General features: G+C 41.0%; 1 protein-coding gene across 2 annotated transcripts in view; it reads right to left on the minus strand.

Moving 5' to 3' along the window:
• The window catches only part of LOC308394748 (endonuclease V-like), a 68,538-nt gene that overhangs the window by 17,964 nt on the left and 29,731 nt on the right, over positions 1–20,843 (minus strand). Inside the window, exon 8 of one of the 2 annotated variants that reach the window (XM_080879221.1) lies at positions 15,846–15,915. In XM_080879221.1, coding sequence (XP_080735347.1) covers positions 15,859–15,915 — 57 coding nt within the window. In that variant the 3' untranslated portion in view covers positions 15,846–15,858. Of the gene's footprint in view, positions 1–15,845; positions 15,916–20,843 lie in introns of those variants that run through there. The other variant, XR_013971282.1, reaches the window with a different exon arrangement.

Here is a 20,843-nt window from a genome sequence, read left to right on the forward strand (position 1 = left end):
ACTTGATGCCCAAACTGAAACACTGAATCTTTTTGGACTGTTTAAATTGTGGCATTTCTTTATCAAATGTGCCTCATGTCAGTCACAACCATGTGAAAAAAGTAGTTAATGTCACCATCGTACTTTTTGTAACTAATGTTTTTCATGCTTTGAATTTAGTAACACAAAAGTGATTTTGTTACAAATTATTCTCTGGTGCTTTTTCTTTCTCTGTGCTCTCGCTCGGTTTTTGTTTATCTAGCATTTGCAGTCGATAATGAAACACTGTCGGCACTCCTTTGAAAACAATGGATCCTAATGAGATTATCCTGAAATCAGCTCAACAGTAGTATTAGTAATAGTACAATAGGTGTTATGTTGGTCTACTGCTATTAGCAACATGTAAAGGCATTGTTAGCAGCAGAGACCACAGACTGATTTTGGCAGTGTTAACATCAACAGCTTGCCTGCTGAAGCCCACTGGCTCCTTTCCAAAAAGAAATTATTTACAAAAAAAGGAATATTCTCTCCTTTTCAGCCAGTGGAAGAGCGAACAGGAACAGAGCACTATTGTGACGGCTAATAAAAGCTGACAGTGTGTTTAAATTCTGCTCAGGATTCAATAACTTACACTACATCTCCATACCTAGCCTGACTCATTTGGCTGAACTGTCCCTACCACATGTGCAGCTTCTTGACTAATCAGTCAAAGAGAATCAGTGAACAGCAAGAAGTTCAGTTACAGTCCTTCCATTTGCTGTCCATCTGTCTCTATGGTTTCTGCTCTACAGCAGCTGCTTGCCAATAGCTGACAATCGCTTTGAAGAGATGCTCCTTCATACTGAATTCTGATTGGGCCAGTGCACAGTGTGATATGATTCACTGCCTTTCCTGACAGCTGTGTACCAGAGTGAGAAGGTGATGGACAGGAGGCAGAGTTATAGAGACGACTGAAGCTGGAGAAATGAAGAAGAGGAAGGCAAAGATAATAGGGAAAAAAGTCATCTGAACGGTGGACAAAATTGGATGTGGAGAAAAAAGGAGGGAGAAAGAAAAAAATAAGATTGAAAGGCAGAAGAGGAAAAAGTTAGAAAGAAAAAAGAAATGTACAGTAGAAAGATAAAGAGACAGGATGGGCAGAGGTGCAGGTGTGACATTAAACGTCAGGTTTTAGCTGCTGAGCCTTGACACTGAATCCAAGATAAGAAGGGGGAGAAAAGATGAAGTATCCATCTGTTACATCCTGTCAGTGAAGAGAACTGACATAACATAACATGCATACAGTGCACCTATAACAATCAGCCCTACTGCCACATAGCTACATTTTCTGTAGTTTAACAAACGCTAAAACGATCAAGCACATTACTCCTATTCTCAAGCTTTTCTGTGTCCCAAAGGATAGATTTAAAAATATTTCTACTAGTTTACAAATGGTAAACTAGTAGGCATTTTAGTTTACAAATCACTAAAAGGGCCGAGCTACATTTCAAATCTTCTTTTGCCTTACGAAACATCCTGAACTCTCAGGTCAGCAGGAACAGACCCTCTGTGTGTTGCCAGAATTAGAACAAAAGAAAGTGAAGCAGCCTCTAGATTTGATGGTCCTCACCTGTGGAACAAGCTCCCTGAGATCAGCTAAAACTAAATCTTTATTAGACTTATCAATAAACCATGTCTGCAACCTCCTCTTAACCTTATATTAATTTCTAATGGGTGTTTTTCTGTGGTTACACACGGTATATTGTATATTGTTGTTGTTACATTTCTGTCATCACTGCCTGTGCATGCTTTACTTAACAACATGCACAGATATATTGTTTATACATTGTAACTGTCTCTTTGCATTCCTCTTTCTAGCCCTCTGCATTACCCTGTGTCTAAATAATGCTATTCAGATAAATTTGACTTGACTGTGACAAGCTGTCTTTCATAAATTCATGAACGTAGAGTAGATGACGCTTGCATGCATGTGTGTGACATTTGACTTTGAAATCAAATACCAACATAGCTGATTCACTGCTCATCTCGTCAACAAATCACACCCTTGCCTCTTGCCTGGAGTAAAACACCATATTACTCTGATGCAAATCAGCTGCAGTGGGCGTGATGCATGGAACAGGATCTCTTTAGGAAACTTGCAGGCAATACAAGCCGCCGCTACTCATGTTGATCTACTCTGCACCAACAAGCACATTCTGGCTTATGAATGGCCTGTGAGACGGAGCATTACAGTGGGCTGCAGTGAAAGAGCCTGTGGGTTCTTTATAGTGACTAATGTGTGTGTGACTGAGCAAGTGGGGTTAGTGCGTGTGTGTGTGTGCATATAAGCTGAAGCTTTTTCCCACGGTGAAGTGTAAGCATGACGGCATATTGCAAGATAAATAAATAGGAAAGCCCATACTCATGAGCTCAAACACATACCTGCAGTGGGAACCTCAGGGGAAATGTGGGAAATGTGAGTGAAGAGCCACACGTGGGCGAGAGGGGATAATGGCACCGTGGGATGTCAATATGAGAGGCTGATGCTGCAGATCAGAACGTGATTATTTCAGAGGCTTCAAACTATATTTCCTCAGAGGTTATAATGAGTGTACATGGGCATAAGTGTGTGCATATGTTATAGAAGAGTTTAAAGTCAAGTGTGCGTGTATGTGGGTAAATATGACAGAAAGAGTGAAAGGGGACAGAAACACCGGCCTGAAGTCCTACCACTGCAGCACCTCATCATAATGATGACTTACCAACAAAAAGTTTAGTGTCAATGCATCTGATGTAATATGATGTGTGCATCCGATCTGATATGACACACACTGGGTACTTATGCAAACTTATGCAAAACTGCAAAGAGCTGTAAAGTGGGAGAGTCAGTAATTAAAAAAACAAAACAACAACACAGAGGCGTGGATGTCCCGTCTCCTCTCTTGGAGAATCTCCTAATGCTCTGAATCCAGTTAATTTATCTTTTACTTAGTCAGTGGTAGTTTTCAGCTGTGCTTAGAGGATTAATAAAAAGTTGGAATGGATCTGGATGTTGGCCCTGAATCTAGTTTGGTTGAAGATCTCTTCCTGTTACAAAAAGAGGTTTTTCCCTCCTACTGTTGCCAAATCTTACTGATTTGGTGTTTCTCTCTAAAACTGTTGGGCCTTCAAATATAAGTGCTTCTTGTGAACTGGCGGCACTACATAAATAGAATTCAAAGGGTCATCCAACACAAAAGCAAACTTTAAAAAAACACCTCTGGCAGATGTTTGATGAGGAGGTATCAGTGTGTGTGACATGCTAGCACGGTATAGATTTTCAAACCAGTCTTTAGTTTGTTAAACAAAAGAAAATTAAGTGCAAAGATTTTCACAGGCAACTAAGTGCCTCAGCAATCCTGTATCAACAACAGCTCCACAGCTGCTAAAAGCCCCGAGTGACTTCGGAGTTCTTTATGAACCACAACACGAAATTACTTTTCAATCAATTTATTTATACAGCACAGTTCATATAACGAAAGTTAATAAACTAAATAAAAATCCAAGAATTACAAGAGAAACACAAAATAGAAGAACTAAACACTTCATTAAAAAATAGAAAAGAGCCAAAAAGGTATTATTAAAATTTTTATTAGTCCAAAAGAAACTAATAAAGCGAAATAAAAAACTGGTGCACTCATTAAAAGCTAAATTAAAACAAAGGTTTTATGACTTAAATCTGTTTAAATCATCCAGAGCTATTTAAAGCTTGAAAAACAACAAACAAGCCTCAAAGTTTACGCTAAAATGTTGTCATACTCAGGAAACGATGGGTTAAATGGTGGCTCAGCTCATTTTTGCCCCAACATTGGTTGGAAGGTTTAATAAAGCTACTGCTCTCTGAACGAAAGCACTGAACACTTGAACATAAATGGCTGGACTTTAACGTCCTCATCATGGACCAGCAGGCACCCTAGTGAACACACAACTCAATAGTTTAGATGGTCTTTTTGCCTCATAACTTTTGCACTGTCCACTTCCTGCTGTGACAAAACAAATTTCCCACGTGTGGGACTAATAAAGGTTATCTTATCTTATCTTATCTTATCTTAACACAACAGTTCAATGTTATGCAACAAAGCTAAGGTGGGAATCTCATTAATGCCCAAAACGTCCACGTCGGTGGGAAAGGCTTCTGAGAGAATTAATCCCACTCTTGACGAAGCCGACCATCACTGCTGACTAAAGCACCTTACAAGTGGGAGCGCAGCGGTCTGCTGCCAGTAACGATGGAGCCACTAAGCGGGGTGGACTTCACATAATAGCCACTCAATGAAAACAAAAGCCTTGGCCCTGTCAGCTGAGCCTCTCTCCCCCTCGCAGGAAAATCAAATAACCCCCAGTATCTCGTCTGCCTCGTCCAAGGCTGATACGTCCTTATTACAATGGATCGTCCTCAATTGATTTGTCTTTAGAAGCCTCAGGGAAAAAAAGGCCCAATTGATTTTATAGTTTACAGGGAGGCCATGTGAGAAGTTTGATGGTGAAGACACCTGCTTGGGGTAAAAACACACAGGTGTGATGCTGGTGTGGATGGCTGTGTTGGCGCCAAGGCTTCTATTGGATGTAAACAAGGCAATTTGTCCGATGCTGCAGCAGAGCACTTGTCGTTATAAGTCAAGCACCAGGCGGTGTCAGCCCCACCGTCTATCAATCACTCACATGTCAGGTTGCCACAACAGAGCAGGAGGCTGCAGATAAAGGTGGAGACACGGTGCGAGGTCAAAGAGACACTGTTTTTCATTTCTGGGAGAATGAATACGAAACAGAACAAAGCCCAGATAGGGTTTCTTTTTGGGTTTAGCCTTTCAGAAATATAAAGAAAAGTGTCATTAAAGGCCGTGTCAAACACCCTCTCTGAACATTCATCTTTTACATTTAGATGCTGTGAAAATTCAATTGAAGCTCCTCATCATTAGCCTCTAACACGGCATTGAAGATAGGAACAGCATATCCGCATGAAAGGGAGAATAATTTACTGCACAATAAGAACCAAGCAGTTAATCATGGCTAGATTGTTCAGACTAAAGGCACAGTGATTTATCACTTTGACTCATATGTCTTCAGGAACTAAAATATTCTACAGTTCTCCAACTTACAAAGTTTACTCTAATGATTCAGTAGTATTTGTATATCCACAGAGTAAGGAGGAATTTTCCAAGAAAACTTAAAAAAATTACCCTTTGGATTATTTGTCTCAGTGCATTTAGAAATGTTCCTCAGACATTTTATACCTGAAGAAAGATGAGTCATTTCTCATAGTTTCAGACTATAGAGCCCAAAGGTAAACTGATCGTACTGTGTTAAAATTGTTGGAATTCATCTTTGAGAGAAATAACATTAAATTTCTAACCTGGTATTAAATTTAACTCATGATTTACTGTACAGTGAAGCAGCAAATCAGTCAAAACGTGGCAAAATTCAACCCAAATTTAGATCAAATCCACTTCAAGGTTATCTTATTGTGCACCTTTGAGCTTCTATTTCCAGTCTATATATAACATGTGACCAGATACTACAATTTCGACATGGACTTATAATAAAGCACATAACAGATAACTGCAGAATGTAACTGTCCGGTTTTGTGAAAGTGTCCACACACAGTGCAACAGATCAGCAATGTTGCCAGGAAGCTTTTTGGTTTTTTCTGTTTTATTAAAGACTGATGGGGCTGCGCACCTCGGCTTCATCCCTCAGGGTGAGACTGTCAGCACTCTCCTCTCCTGTAACATCATCACACATCTGAGGGAGAACTTTCAGTGCAAACAACCTAAAGTGTGGCTTCCTGCCTCCCTGAAGGTTCGTCTTCTCGTAACTATATCCTCTTTACCAAAATGAAATTCCAGTTGACAGATGACTAGTTTCAGCTCACACGACCGACACATCGAAAATGGAGGTTGAGCTGGAAGTGGTGCAGAGATGCACTTGATCTTGCAAGTTGCGAGTCGAATTGTAAAACTTTATCGCACCTCATGCAAATCAAAAACATTATTTTAACATCACTGTTAACAAATGTTATACCAGAACTAATGGGAATTAATTTATCCATTTAGTAAAACTGTCTCTAGTTATTTGTCCCACAAAACTAACCACAAGTTTAGTAAAAGCACAGCAGTAGTTTCATACAAGTCTTGTTCCCCAATAATCCTCTAATTTCTCCAAGTCATAGTTCTTCCTGCATATGGAGACACAGAGGGGGTGTGATGTACCCCCACATTTTACTCAGAAACAGACAAACAAGATCTTTCCACCCAGTGATTTGTTGGAGCGGTTCATCAGTGCATGAACCTCGATATCAGGCATGACTCCCTCTCACTGACATTATTCACCAGCAGAAAAGGTCAAAGCATGATGGCAGCAGAGAGAAATGGATTAACTTGTCTATGTGTCTTTCCACATCTTTGAGTCACCCAAAGACCTTTCTCCTGCCGAACCGGTGTCCTGCGAACAGAGCAGTATGCGGCAGGAATCTGCGGTGTGACTCAAACCTTCCAACACGACTGCCTGGGGGAATTTTTTTTACCGTGATGTGGCTGGAATTGATGGCACTGTTGGGATACGGAAGCAGGCAACAAATATTTGTCGTGTCGTGCAGTGACACAGCTTAAATTCAAAACTCATCAGCAGCTGAAAAAAAAGACCTTAATCCTCTTGTGCCACCGTTTGAAACCTCGACGTCAATGAAATCCTCCTGTAGGTGAAACATTGTGTCATGTGGGGACAGTAGAGCTATTCACATGACCATGTGTGTGTATATAAAACTGTATTTTACCTTTAACTTACTTAAAACTACACAAAGAAATTCTGCCATAACATGGCGACCATGTTTACCCACAGCAACGGTGATGTAATGCATACAAATGATACTGTCCTGCGTTGTTATGCTGAACAACATGTAAGTATGGAAACATGATTATACATCAGGATTTGATCATCATTTAAAACTCTCATTGAAAATTTTGCACACCCTGAAACTTACATGTCTTTTTAATAATAACACCCCCTTTTTTTAAATGCTTGATTTCTGCAACTTTTTCACCTTTATTGGATCATAATGATCAGCTCCTTAAAAATGCACCTGACCACAACCTCAAGAGGTCAGACACAACCTACCATTGTGCTTTTTTATATATATTTTATTACTGGCGGTGGATCCCATACATCACTGTTCTCTATTCTGCTATTAAATGTCAGTCTCTGTATATTTTCTGACTTATCTTTGTACATAGATGTGTAAAAATCAGTATGGTCTTTAAACTAACAATATTTCACATTTGTCCCCAGAGTCAGAAAAGAGCTAAGCAAAAAATAAATAAATATATGTCACCATTCTTTCCTGAAATAAGCAACGGAAAGACATAAAATCAGAACTGGCAACTGTGGGGGAAATTAAGGCCAGTTTAGAGGACTGAGGAAAGATTTATCTTGGTCAGTGTCTTGAAGTTGTTTTTCATATGCTATCGCAAATGATTAGTTAGACTTCAGAGATGGACTCAAATGCAGGAGGCAAAAGAAAAATAAGGGGCAGGGGGGAAAAAAAACAAGCAGTTGATCGCGCATGAAGAAAATCCACAGAACTTGCACACCTTCACAGAGTACGGAGGACTGGACTATATGCTAACTGAGGGCTGATTGGGGATTAGACACAGCTGTGGAACGAGGTGCACGTGCAGGCAATTGACACAGGTGAAGACCATCAGACAAGGAGGAAGCAAAACCCAAAGCAGCAAACAAGAGGAAACGTATCAAAGTAAAGCAGAAAATGAGCAATCACCATACTGAAACAAGGAGCCCCTCAAAAATCAAAGATTAATAATAATCAGAAATGAATTCATTCATGGGGGAACACAGAGGAAATGACTTAAAGGCTACCAACATAGACATAAAAATGAACACTTAAAAAACACAGGGGGGACTAAGGCATTGTTACAGAGATGAGACAAAAGGAGAAACAAACAGGGAAAAGCTGAGGGAACTAAAAACACAAGAGATAAACTCAGAAAAGGAACTGAAGCTAAATAGAGAACAAGAACTCTAAACGAAGAAGAGTAAAAACATATTCAAATATTACAATGAAACTAAAGCTTACGGTAAAGATGTCAAAACAGGAATCCAGTATATCCTATATATTCAATGTAAAAATCAAAACTCCAAACACAAAGTTATGTTATGTTTGCTGACAAATGTGAAAATGATGCCCAAAGCATGTTAAACTAAAACTAAATTAATGTTTGCAGCTGTGTTTTCATTTCTCTGCCCCCTTCCTAGAACACACCTACTTATCCACCTCTCCATTTGTCCTTCCCCTCTATCTCCTCGTCTCTGATTCCTGGGGTTCAGCGATTGTTCTTGTTATTGCTGAGGAGCATACAGGGGTTTTGTGTCAGTGTGTTTGACGATGAGACGGCTGCGGTGAAAAATGAGGTGGGTGGTGGCAATTTATCAGTACTTGAGCGGCATCCTGCCAGAGGTAGGCAAGGCGGCACAAAATGCGATGCCGAGGGTTTACTGTGTGCGACCATGGTGGAATTAATGCAGTTTCTCCTCCGATGCATCAGACAGACGGGAGGGAGGATAAATAAAAAGAAGAAGAAAAAGACAGAGAGGGGAGGGTCGTTTCTCTATCTGCAGAATTCCACATAAAGCATCGGCTTTTCTCCTTTAGAAACTCCCTCGACATCTTACTCCTCTCCTCTTTCCTCCTCCTCCTCTTCTTATCCCAGGGAGTCAGTCTTTAAGTGCAACGTGTCCTTTTTACTTTCTCCTCTCTTCTGTTTTCTATGCAATTTGTATCTCTGCTGACGTGGAAACTGATGACAGAATGCCGATAGAAATGGGAAATACACAAGGAGAGAAACTCTTTTATAGTCCAATGATGCCAACTCTTCCTCTCGCCTCCTCCCAGCTTTTAGGTTTCAAATCATCTCGTTATTCATCTCCTTCCCCATCATCTCTGCTCACAACCTCCTAAATCTGATCACGCAAACCCCTGGCCATCCTTGCACTGCCCGACCCTTTTGCAATTTGTCTTCTTACTTATCACCCCATCAATGCATAAACACAGAAATGCACACTCATAGTATACACACTCTTCACTGTTACTGTACTATGTCAGCCTCAGGCTAGCTGTGCAACTCTCTCCACTGGGAAGGGTGCAGGAAGGGAAACACACATCAAGGCAACCCAGAGTCAAGCAATAACAAGTAGAGAAGAAAAGAGAAAGAAAACATGGATACCAAAAAAATGCCAGAGAGTCATGTTATTAAAAAAATCTTGGCTGAAGGTTGCCCTTCACTAGTTCAAAATTACTAATGACTCCATCTGCTAATATCTCAACACAGAGTAGAATGTGCCAGTGATTGCATCTGACTGCCAGATAAAGGAGGAGTCACAGAGCGGATTAGAGGGAGCTAAATATATACAAAGCACAAATAAATTTTGATGAAGCTGAGCCAGTGAAACTTGAACAAGTGAGTGGGGACTGTGAAATGAAGCCTAATAAGAAAAGGAAACAGGAGAAGTATAGAAGGGAGTCCTCGGGGGATTCAGACAAAAATGGCTTCATCATAATTCCAGCTTCAATTTCAACATTAAATTCAACAGGGAGCATTTTCTGTTTTCTGTTGCATGCACACACAAAACACAGAGACAAAGAAAAAGTGCAAAACAGAAACGGTGAAAGAAACAGCCCAACAAACAGTAATAATGCGGTGACACTACTCTGCACGCCGCGCCGACAGGATGTGACAAAGCATATTTGGATTTGGGGATGTTAGAGATAAAGAGAGATTGTAAATACACGCTGGGCAGCTCATTGGACACTTAAAAACACGATTCCATTTGATTATGAACAGAAGAAATATGAAAAATCTGATGGCCAAATGTTTGGATTTGCAGTTATTGTGAACGCCTACAAAACAAGCCTCGAGAACACACTGCACGCTTTAAAATGCAGGTTTAAGGCAGCATTAATCAGTGTTTTTTGCTGCTTGGGGCAGAATCACACAGAGGAGGCTGTAACCCAACCCTACTGCAGCTTTAACAGATGACACTGGTTTTTGACAACTTAGGTTGTTATTTGTGTGTCATGTACTCATCAAAGTGACACGTCTGAGAAAGCATCAAGAATAAAGCAATGAAATCTCACCCAACAGAAGTGAGCACACAATCAGACTGGCTGTTAAAAAGCCAACTGTTCAGCTAGACTATCTATATCACTTTAGTTCGAGGTAGAAAATGAGCACAGCTGAAATGTCAATAAATTTTATTGCACGGGAAAAAACTGTGTTTACGTCTCCGTTTTCTCTTTCCAATTTGTATGTTTAGCCTTTTGGTTTGCTGAAAACTTGTTTAACCCTCTGCTCGTGTAAATCAGTGGCTCACAAATGATATCGGCTTACTCACTAACAATCATCTCTAACTGTACTCCTTCACATTAACTTAAATTGTAAATTGATGGTGTGCGTGCAGCAAAGAGAATGAAAATGAGGAACAGATGGACACAGAGAGTAAGAGGAAAAAACTATCATTACAGCTTTGTGCCCCTCATTCACCTGAACATGTTTTATTTACTGTCCCTCAGAAGCAGAGTTGGCGTAAGAAGTGTTTGTTCTACAGTCTGGGTCAGTCTGGGCCGAGCGCCTGACACACACAGCCGGAGGCTACAGTCCTGCAGGACACACTGAGCCGCAGCGCCCTCTGCACGCAATGATGAAGCAAACTTTGGGATATTGTGTCGACCTGAAATCTAACAATGATACTAAATTTGAACTTAAAGCAAGACTTTTGATCTAAAATAATCTCTCTGTCACAAATGACATGTTTCAAAAGTAAAAAAATCCCTGTTTGATTCAATGGACTCGAGGTTTTTGATGCTACAGTTCAAAGTAACTGAAGTTAGCTAACATTAGGAAACTCCTCTACCTGTGCTACTGTTTTTCAGTCCCTTTAACCTATTGGTAAATGTGGAGTTTATGTACTTATAGTGAGTTAACTGTAGTTTTTGCCCACATACAGAGCAGTTTACTCTGCATATTGTTTCATTTCATAATTTTCGTTGCATTTTCTAGGGCTTGTGTAGCCAACAGTAGTGTTTAGCAAGATTTAGTTATTAACAGGCCACCTTAATTGAGACTAGAAACAGAGGAGAGGTTTCTGACACAACTTCAGCCACCCCACGGTCTGCTGTGATAGGACATGACGATGTGAAGCAGTTAAAGTTCCAGTAAAACTTACAGAATCTGCAAAGAGCAGAAAAATGTGAAAAACGACCAGTTGCATGAACATATACATCTGCCACCGCGGCACCATCAAGGATGGGCTGGTCATGTAAGCACATGGTTTAGAGTCAGGCGATGGGGAGTGTCCAGTGAAACAAATCTGGGTGGTTACAGCGCCATAAGGTGTTAAGATGCATCTGAGCAATGGCGCTTTACGTTTTGCACCAGCCATACAAATCCACTTAACTCATTTACATATGCTCTTTAAAATGTTGCACAGGTATTCTTAGCTTTCTAAGAAAAACATTTAGGCCATTTACACTAATATTTTCTGACTTTAATTTGCTGAAGAGAAATGAGAGCTAATTTACTTTGCTAAAGTATTAAGTTCACGTAACGTATCTTTTTTAAGTACGGCACATTAAAAATGAGTACATTTCTACAAAGATATATTTGTGTGAAGAAGCATAAAAAATCTCTCCTAACACGTGCCAGACTCAAAAAAAGATGTTAGCTTAACTCCAATATAACGCAGTCTGGGCACAAACACACATCTTCGCTCATGACGGGCCAGTTAATCAGTCCAAAGTGAGCTGAGACTGAGTGATTGTGTTTAAAAGATGTCAGAATGACAGCCGGTGATGGGCGGTGGTACCTGTGTTTCTGAGGTGGAAGAATAGAAACACCAAATGCCTCTGTAGCTCCGTCCTCCAGTTAATACTCATGCTGAATACTACCAGCAACAAGCTGTGTCCTTGTACTGCTATAAGTTTTTAATGAGTGCGGCTGCTCCCAACAGAGCTCATCGGCCCAACCTTGGCCCGACTAGTTCTCCAACATTATCCTTGACATTTTAGAAATGTTTTTGTAAAGGGCAGTAAAATTTGTCTAACAGCAGGGTGTAGATTGAACTGATCTCACTAACTCAAACTGAATAGTTTGCAGATGGCTTATTGAAAGTTTGTGACAATGCTACAACGGGGCTATCAGAAGATGAAACAACAGAACCTGGACATACTGTAACTCACTAATACTAGCACTCAACCTGTTCAGCCTGTGGCTCATCAGCTTCTTCCCTCTGTCATCTTCTCTCGTATGGAGATGCACATACTTTCCAGCTCAATCTTTCTTCCTAGCCAAAAGTCCTTTTCTCCTTCCTTAGTGTCCAGCCTCACATGCTTCTCCCTCTATCCAGAGGATACAACAAACACATTCATGGCAGTTTCTTTCACCGCATCAGCTGTACTTTCACAGTCATCTGGCAACTCCTTCCTACCACTCAGAGCTTGTCTCAAGTCCTTCCTGGACTCTTGCACAACATTCTTCCGTCTTCAGCTTCCACCATTTAATCCTTAACGTCTGCCTTCACTTGCTTCCTCTTCTTGATTTCCGAATCCATCCTACAGACTGTCATTAAATGTTGCCTAGCTACAGTCTTCCCTTGACACCACCGTGGAGTCTCCTTTTTCAGAATGCACCTTCTGCATAAGATGTAGCCCACCTGTGTGTCACCCTGTGCTCCTCCTGGTTCTTGAATTAATCAAAAGATCAAACTAATCTATATTAATCTTATACTTGGGGACTTGGGGAATCCACATAGTTTATAATTTTTCTGAAACAAGCTATGCTTTCCCTGCTCCCTTTAAACTTTACTTACTAAACTAGTTTTCTCTCTGTCTCGTTTTAATCGACAACATTATTATGGAGCACAAAAAATAAATGCTCACCAGAAACTTCATTAGTTATAGTCTGACCCAATTCTCTGGGTGGTCCAAAGACATGCATGGGGTTAGGTTATCTGGTGATTCTGAATTGGTCATAGGCATGAATGTGAGTGTTAATGGCTGTCTGTCACTCTGTATTAGCCCTGTGACAGACTGGTAACCTGTCCAAGGTACACTCTGCCTCTCGCCCTATGGCAGCTGGAATAGACTAAATCCAGACTTGGATTTTTACAGTAATTCCCATGTAAAATACACAGCACCAAGTAGACCACTGAGCCCCCTCAGCCCATAGATGAAGGGTTACATAAAACCCTACTGTAAACATAATGGATACTGTTATGATGACTGTCATTTACTTTGTGCTGTGTTTAAATGCAGAACTCAGACGGCAAAACAGCAGAAAGACAAACTGAAGCCGAGGCAGAAGCAAACTGTCATGCAGAGTAAATCACAACAGGTAAGCACATCCAGCATATCTCGCTATCACTCACATTACTGATAAGCTTTTATCGTCTTGCCTTGACTCCTTTCCTTTTCTGTCTTACACAGCCATTGATTTGTTTTTCCACACTCTTGCTCTGTCTCTCTCCTTCTGCAGCTCCTGTTGTTTCCCTCCTTTATTGGATCTCCCCGTCTCCTCTCCTGCTGCTCCATCTTTCATGTGTCTCTCCTCTTTCCGACAGACACAGAGACTATTTCTCTTCCTCTGCCACCCAGGGACAGAGTCTTCACAAGGTTAGATATTTTAAATCAGATAGACTAGCACTGCCGGAGTAGCAAGTGTCCAAAACGGGTCAAAATTAGAGAGCTCCTTTAAATGATATTGAACAGAAATACCTCACAAGTCTAAAGCTTCAAACACACTTGGAAAAGAGCTCATAAATCATTGGAGTCACGCAAAAATAAAAAATGATAACGATAAAAAACAAAATTGGATGATGAAATATTTTAGGCTTATGTTTTGATCACATTACGTCTGATCCACCACAAACGGAAAGAGAAGAGAAACAAAACAAAAACAAAACAGAAGAAAATGAATGGATGGATGAACAAACAGTACAAATTATTTAGTTAATTAAAAACTGGCATCAAAAAGAACCTATTATGCTCTTGAAAAATGTGTATTTTTAGCTTTAAACCTTAAACGAGCACTCTTTCAATTGGCTGCCCCTAAAAAAACAAAAGCGATGGAAACCTGCAGATCCTGGAGTAAAAAAGTTTTCAGAAATCGAGCACTGAAATCAGTCTGATGCTCAGACAGACAATAAGGAAAGCATAGTGGATCCACTTAAGTGTTGTGGTAGTGGGGTGTGGTTTGTGGCTCAGCTGTGGGAGGACAGAGGGGGCGGGTGGTTCAGGGTGCACTGCTAGGGGATGCTGCGTGGAACACCTGTTACATAACGTCCAATCAGCCTCCTCTATTCATGCAGTAGCACGTTGGGACCAGGTGGAGGAGCTACAGTGAGGAGGAGAGTTGACGGCAGCTGAAAATTCAGTATCGAGGCACAACGCCCAATCCGAGCACTGTGCAACAAATAAAGAGCACAGCAACTATTGTGTCTGTGTGTGGTGTTAGGAAGGTGGTTCTCACCTGCTCCTATGCAACATCCCTTTTTTCTGATAGAAAAACATTTCAAAGTAGCAATTTCCTACAAAATGTTCAGCATGCATACAAATCATAGTCTTGCTATTCTTTAAATGAAGCGTTTACCTGCCTAAAGTGTGTACTTCAGCTCAAACCACTAAGGTACAGTGCATCTGATCAAATGTGCCTGCAGTGAGTGAGAGAGTGAGAGGGTAAAGCTGGGTTAAGGCCTGGAGGAACCCGCTGTAGCCCTGCCTGCTCAGCACAAAGCCTCTCTCGCTGTCTCAGTCTCTTTGTAGAGAGGGTGATCAAAGTGTGGAGCGCGCTCAGAGGATTCACAAAGTCAGGAAGCTTCTGAGCGGATGAACACGGACATCCCATTATGTTTCCAAGTAGGGTATCAAGGGACGTGAAGGTGCACACATCCTCAAGCGCGTGAGTGTGAGCTCGCTCGAGCATCTGCACTCCAGACCTAAAGGTTTGATTCTGTGCACGATTAAAAATACTCGGGAAAATGAAAGATGATTGCGTTTTCGAAGCATCTGAGTGTGCTAACTGTCTGCAGCTTTGATCCGTAATGAGGAAGGTAGGGTAAGATTCGGCAGCGCTGCCTGTTATTTCAGATGAGAATCAGAGGATCAAAGGCTTTTTCTCTCCTCATCCTTGCCTCTCTCTGACTGCCTGTGTGTCTCTGCTTCACCTGAAGTGTCTTTGGTTCACCTCTGGCCTGTCCACACCCCCCTGAAAATGCAGAGAACCCGTCAAAGGCTCTTCAACATAAACTTGTCCACTCTTCTGTGGCAGGATGGAGTTATTTCCTGTCACAGAAGACAAGCTGTAGGACTGCTGCTTCACAAATACTGTAGATGACCTCTGACCTCCCTGAGGATGAAGGATAAAGCTCAAATATTTTCTTACAGACATCGGCATTTGTGCCGTGCAGTCCATAAATGTTTGGAACAGTTTTACGGGTTCTTTCCTGCCGCTCTCCCTTCAATGCTTGAACTAATAAGCAGTAAGAAAACTGACTCTGAGACAATTTCAGTTTTCTGAAGACAACTCTATCTTCTGTTTATTCATCTACATAATAGATTTGCTTAATTCCGGCAGCAAATTAGATGAGAATGATGAGGCTTTGTACCAACAATCTGGGCTTTACTTTTGGATTTGGGGAATTTCCTTTGAGTCACTGGCTTTAAAGCTTTTTTTAAGACTGTAAATTACTTTAGCGATGAAGTCACTACACATACTTTGGAGTGTGTATGTGTGAGCGTGTACAACAAAGTGTGAGACCCACACGTGTAAGATTTTTACGCTTACCTCATTCTCTGAATCACGTATCTGCAGATGGGAAGTGTATGCGAAGGTATTCTCTGGAGCGACAGTCGGCCTGCGGAGGAGGAGGGGGAAGATGAGGATGAAGTGAGAAAAAATGAGATTCCACATTTAACACAATGTCCCAAACTGTGTTCAGCAGCGGAGCTGCGATCCGAGGTGAGCAGGAACGCCCTTACACCCCGAAGTCATTCCTCAGAAGTTTGAAGTTAAAATTAAGTGCCTTGATGCTGACTTTGTACAAATCTCTTCTGTTTGCTACCAAATCTGGCAAACAAGCTAAATGATACAGCAACTGTTTGCACATACGTTTCTGAGGCAGCATTCTCAAACATCATTAGATTTCAGAAATTTAGTTTTGGGTGAATTAAAATCTCCAATTCTTAAATAGCAGCTCTGACTAAACTAACAGAAGAGACAACACGTGCAATATGATCAAGGGGCCAAAAACTTCCCCAGTTTGTTACTTCGGGACAATCTGATATCTTATATTTAAATATGTAAATGAGACATGATCTATTATCTGACACCACAAAAGCTTTTCTTCAATGTCCTTCAAAGTGCAGGTTTGCCTATGCTTCCTTCCTTTCTTTCTTTTGGAATCAGCTCAGAGTTTGGGTTTAGGATACAAACACTCCCTACTTGGAAAACCAGGCTTGGTTAACGCTTCTATTTTCTGTCATTTACTTGTGTCTACTCTCCTGTACTTTCTGTTTTTTGTTCATGGCCTTTCTTTGCCCCTCTTTTCTGTCTTCTCTTTCCTCTCCCTGCGCCTGGTTCTGCCAGAGGTCTCTTCCTTTTAAACGGGGGTTCTTCCTCGCTTTCATGAACAAGTGCTTGCTCAGATGGGATCAGGAGATCATTGGGGTTTTCTCTTTAATAGAGTCTTTGCTGCTGACATTATAGAATACCTTGAGATGACTGCTAAGGGGAACTGGTGCTACAGAAAGAAAATTGATTTGACCTTGCTGTGGGTCGGGGGGTTGGGGGTGGGGGTGTTCAGTCACTGTTAGTTTAATGTTTTTATAACACTTAAATGTACACACACATGTCCTTGACACATTTTTCTCTAATACTCTGCAGGAAAACATGTTATTTCAGAACAGCCACAGTCTCAATGTGAGACGATACCAAAACAAAATAGGTGAAAATGAGTTTATGAGGTAAGGTTTAACATTCACGTTTTTTCAAGCATCTTGGTATATTCATCAGATTATTGGTTTATTTGTTTTGCACTTGCATAAATTTCTGTCTAAAAAGTGACTTGAACATACCTTTTTTAAATTTGTGTGTTTTGTGGATATACAAATAAATCAATCCCACACTGGAAGAATAGCAGTGTTACCTGACATAACAGCAAAAAGTATAAAAAATAAAGAAAGAAAGAAAAGATAAAAAAACAAAACAAAAACCTCAGTTTGATAGTTTTTGGTTAATTTGTGACTTCTTTCCAACACATCAAACAGAAGTTACACTCACCAGCGTTTGATCAACGCTTTGATTCAGTGAGGCTGTTTCAGTTCATTACGCCACACTGATGTGAAATACTTGCGGGAAAGCGGTGGAGTGTGGGTGTGTTGAGGGAGACGAGCACTTTTAAATCAAAAGTGAAGCTGCAGTGTGAGACAAACGAAATAAAAAATAAAAGAAATACACTTGACAAAATGTAAATCATTATGTTTCTCCCAGTGCAACATGCTTACCGTAAAGCTGGGATTTTCTTAAGACTGGAAAACGAATAACTGAATCACCTCTATCACTCTGCTGAATACTTCTCATGCTGCCTAAGGCTACACTTAAAGGCATTTTAGCCATCGGCACGCTCATCTAATCTGAATGTGGTGACGTCACTTTTCCAAACTGAACTGTGGATCTGTTGCCCTTTTATGGTGCTCGTTGAAAGACGATCGTTGAAAGTTCTCACAAAGTCGTCCAGCCACTCTGACGGAGCTGTGTGTTCAGACTGTGGTTGGAAAAGAAGGAGCTGATCACATTGATGAACCGGTAACACTACTGATCCACTACTGCTGCACTACTGGGCTCCAGTTTCACCTGCTAGGTTCCTGTAGGACACTCCCACAAAAGACATTCTTTTTCTCAAGTGTTAGATAAAGATAACCCTTTATATGTGAACAGACACGGAGTGTAGCTCATGTTAACAGCTCACAGATGGTTTATTAGCATGGATGTAGGCGGCTTCCAGCTGTGAACAGTGAAGCCAATGAGGAAGCGCTTTAATCCTTTTTCATAAGAACTTAGAACTTAATTTATTGTCATTGTACAGTTGCCTGCACAACTAAATTAGGTAGCAAAACCACAAATATGCAATACACAATATATATATATATACACTTTATACGATGTATAAGTTACAATAAAAAAGTATAAGTTACCAAAGAAAAATGGGATTATTGCACATTTGCCAAGATATTGCACAGAATAACTGTATGGGGGTCTGCTCACGCGTACACACCCACATCCACCCACGCTGACATACACACACTCAGGTTACCATAAGTTCAAAGGGGAAGGCCGCAGGTTTGTCAGTGTTCTGGTGCACTGAGAGTTCTGACAGCCCAAAGGTAGAAGCTGTTTTTAGTCTGTTGGTTGGATCTGAACCTTTTTCCAGAGGGCAGGATGTTGAATAGGTGGAGGTTAGGATGGAGGTGGTCTTTTAAAATCGCCCTGGATTTGGAGAGACATCTATAACTGTCAATGGAGTCCAGGGAGGGGAGTGGACGGCCGATCACCTTCTTTGCAGTTCTTATGAACTGCCACACATATACTACGCTGAAGAATGGGTAACACCCTGATGGCATTACTTGAGAAAAGTAATTAAATTTACTTCGGAAAGTTTTCTCACAGTCTTCTTACTTTTACAGCATTGAGCCCTCTGATTTTTTCTCTCTCATGCAATCAGCAAGCAAATGAGTTTCAAGGAGCATCCCTAACTTTTATAAACCAAGCATTTCCTGCTCTACGTATGATTATCACACTGCACCTGTTTGATCAACAGAAAACGGCAGTAAAAATGCAGAGAAGAATCAGTTTAAAACTGGTTCGCTCTGGCCACAGCTCTGCCAAGGTGGGAGCTCAAGAGGTGAACAGATGTGCACCGTTGGCTCTCTACAGGGGCTTTCGATACATTCAGGCCACACATATACAAACACTCACACAAGAAGAGCAAAGGCTCTGGTCCAGTGGCCCACGGCAGGTCTTTATCCTCCAACTGCCCCAAAGGCCCTTAAGCCCTGCAGCTATGCCTGCATGCTCTGCTCTGTCTTCCCTTGAAATCCATCCTTCCTTTACCAATTCATCCTCCCTCTACCTGGAATTCACCTCTCATCAAGCCAAATCCTTTGTATCACTCTACTCAAACTTTTTCCTCCAAACCTCAACCTTTCTCCCCCACGCCTCTCTCATGTCCACCCCAGGGCTTCCTCTTATGCTTCTTTCCAACTCTCCTCCAGTTTCTGTCTATGAAGGTCCACAGTCCAGTGACTGCAGCACCAGAATGTCAGACAGCCATATATTAACATTTAGACAGCCTTAGGGCCCGAAGGGGAGCTCCAATTTTAAACAGTCACATCCTCTCAGCACATTCAGAAAAGTTGCACAGTCCGACTGCTACAGCTGGCACCGGTGGAGCTCTGCTGTCAATCTTCACCCATGTTTTATCCTGTCAGCTGTTCGACGTGACTGTTTTACGGCTGTGTAGCCTTCTCGTTCTCTGAGTTTCTCCTCACAGGCATGTCTCTTTTCTCTTCAAATTCCACTAAAGACATCGTGCTGTGATGCTATCATTATCAAGTCAATGAGATGCTGCTCCACAGAGAATCTGGTTTTTAAAGCAGAACAAATGAGGAGATTCATGCTTGGACTATGAAGTTATTTACTTCGATTAATCTGTCAGGTTGTGTTATTTTTTTTTAATTGAGCCATAAAATGTCTAAACAAAAAATACACAACCCATTTAACCCATTTGGCAAAGCAAACTGAAATATGTTCAATTTTCAAAGAAAGAAAGATTAATCATTTGAGTCTCTGTCAGACTGCCAAACAGCTGGTTTACCATCTTAGTCCAAAATAAACTATTGTGAATTGTATGCTTGAAAAACTGTGTTGATCCCCTAATTGAGCTAAATGGAGATAATGAACGGAGGAACTAAAAAAGTATTATATCTGCTATCTACCAGAAACCCTGCATGAGAATAGTTTAATGTTTGCACATAAATTAAGCTTTACCGTGCACGACAGCCCTACAGATGATCGTGCAGAGACACGCTGTGTCGTAGAAAACATACTCTCTAACCAGGAGCATGGGTTTCACGTTGAATCGCATTTGTCTGCATTTTTGTTAAACATTTGCAACTTCTAGAATCATTCGATCACATACATTTAAAGCACCTAAACACTAAACAATACCACAACATGTGTAAAGGTAAAGCAGCGGTCATAGTGTGTGTCATGTCAATTACAGACTGTATGTAAAAGATGGGCTTAGCTATCACTGGACCACAGCGCCACCCACTGCCTTCTGGATTCTGCATTTTGACGACTTGTCCTTATCATTTTTGTACTGGTTAACACATTTGCCTCATATGCGTAAGATCAAAACCAGGAAGAGACAGAAACCCAGTTGCAGGATAAATGGGAGGTTGTGTCAGGAAGGGCATCCCCAAAATCTGTGCCAAATTAAGCATGTGGATCAATCTGTTGTGGGGAAAGTATCTTTTTATCATTGTTGGTCACTGTCGTGTTTTCGTTTGTTTGTCTGTTTTTTTGGGTGGTGTTTAGAGCCAGAAGTGCCCATATTTAATGTGCAGTGAAAAAGCATCATTACTTGCATAAATACACTTTGTAAGTGAAATGCAGAGGCGTGTATCTGCTAATTAGTCTGTGAAGGTTCTCAGTCATCCAGGTCATCGTAGTCAAAGGAGCTTGCAAAGAAAAGCGAGAAGCTTCTTCTCGGATGAGAGGTGA

This window comes from Rhamphochromis sp. 'chilingali' (assembly GCF_963969265.1).
Source record: "Rhamphochromis sp. 'chilingali' genome assembly, chromosome: 4".
NCBI classification, from domain to species: Eukaryota; Metazoa; Chordata; class Actinopteri; order Cichliformes; family Cichlidae; genus Rhamphochromis; species Rhamphochromis sp. 'chilingali'.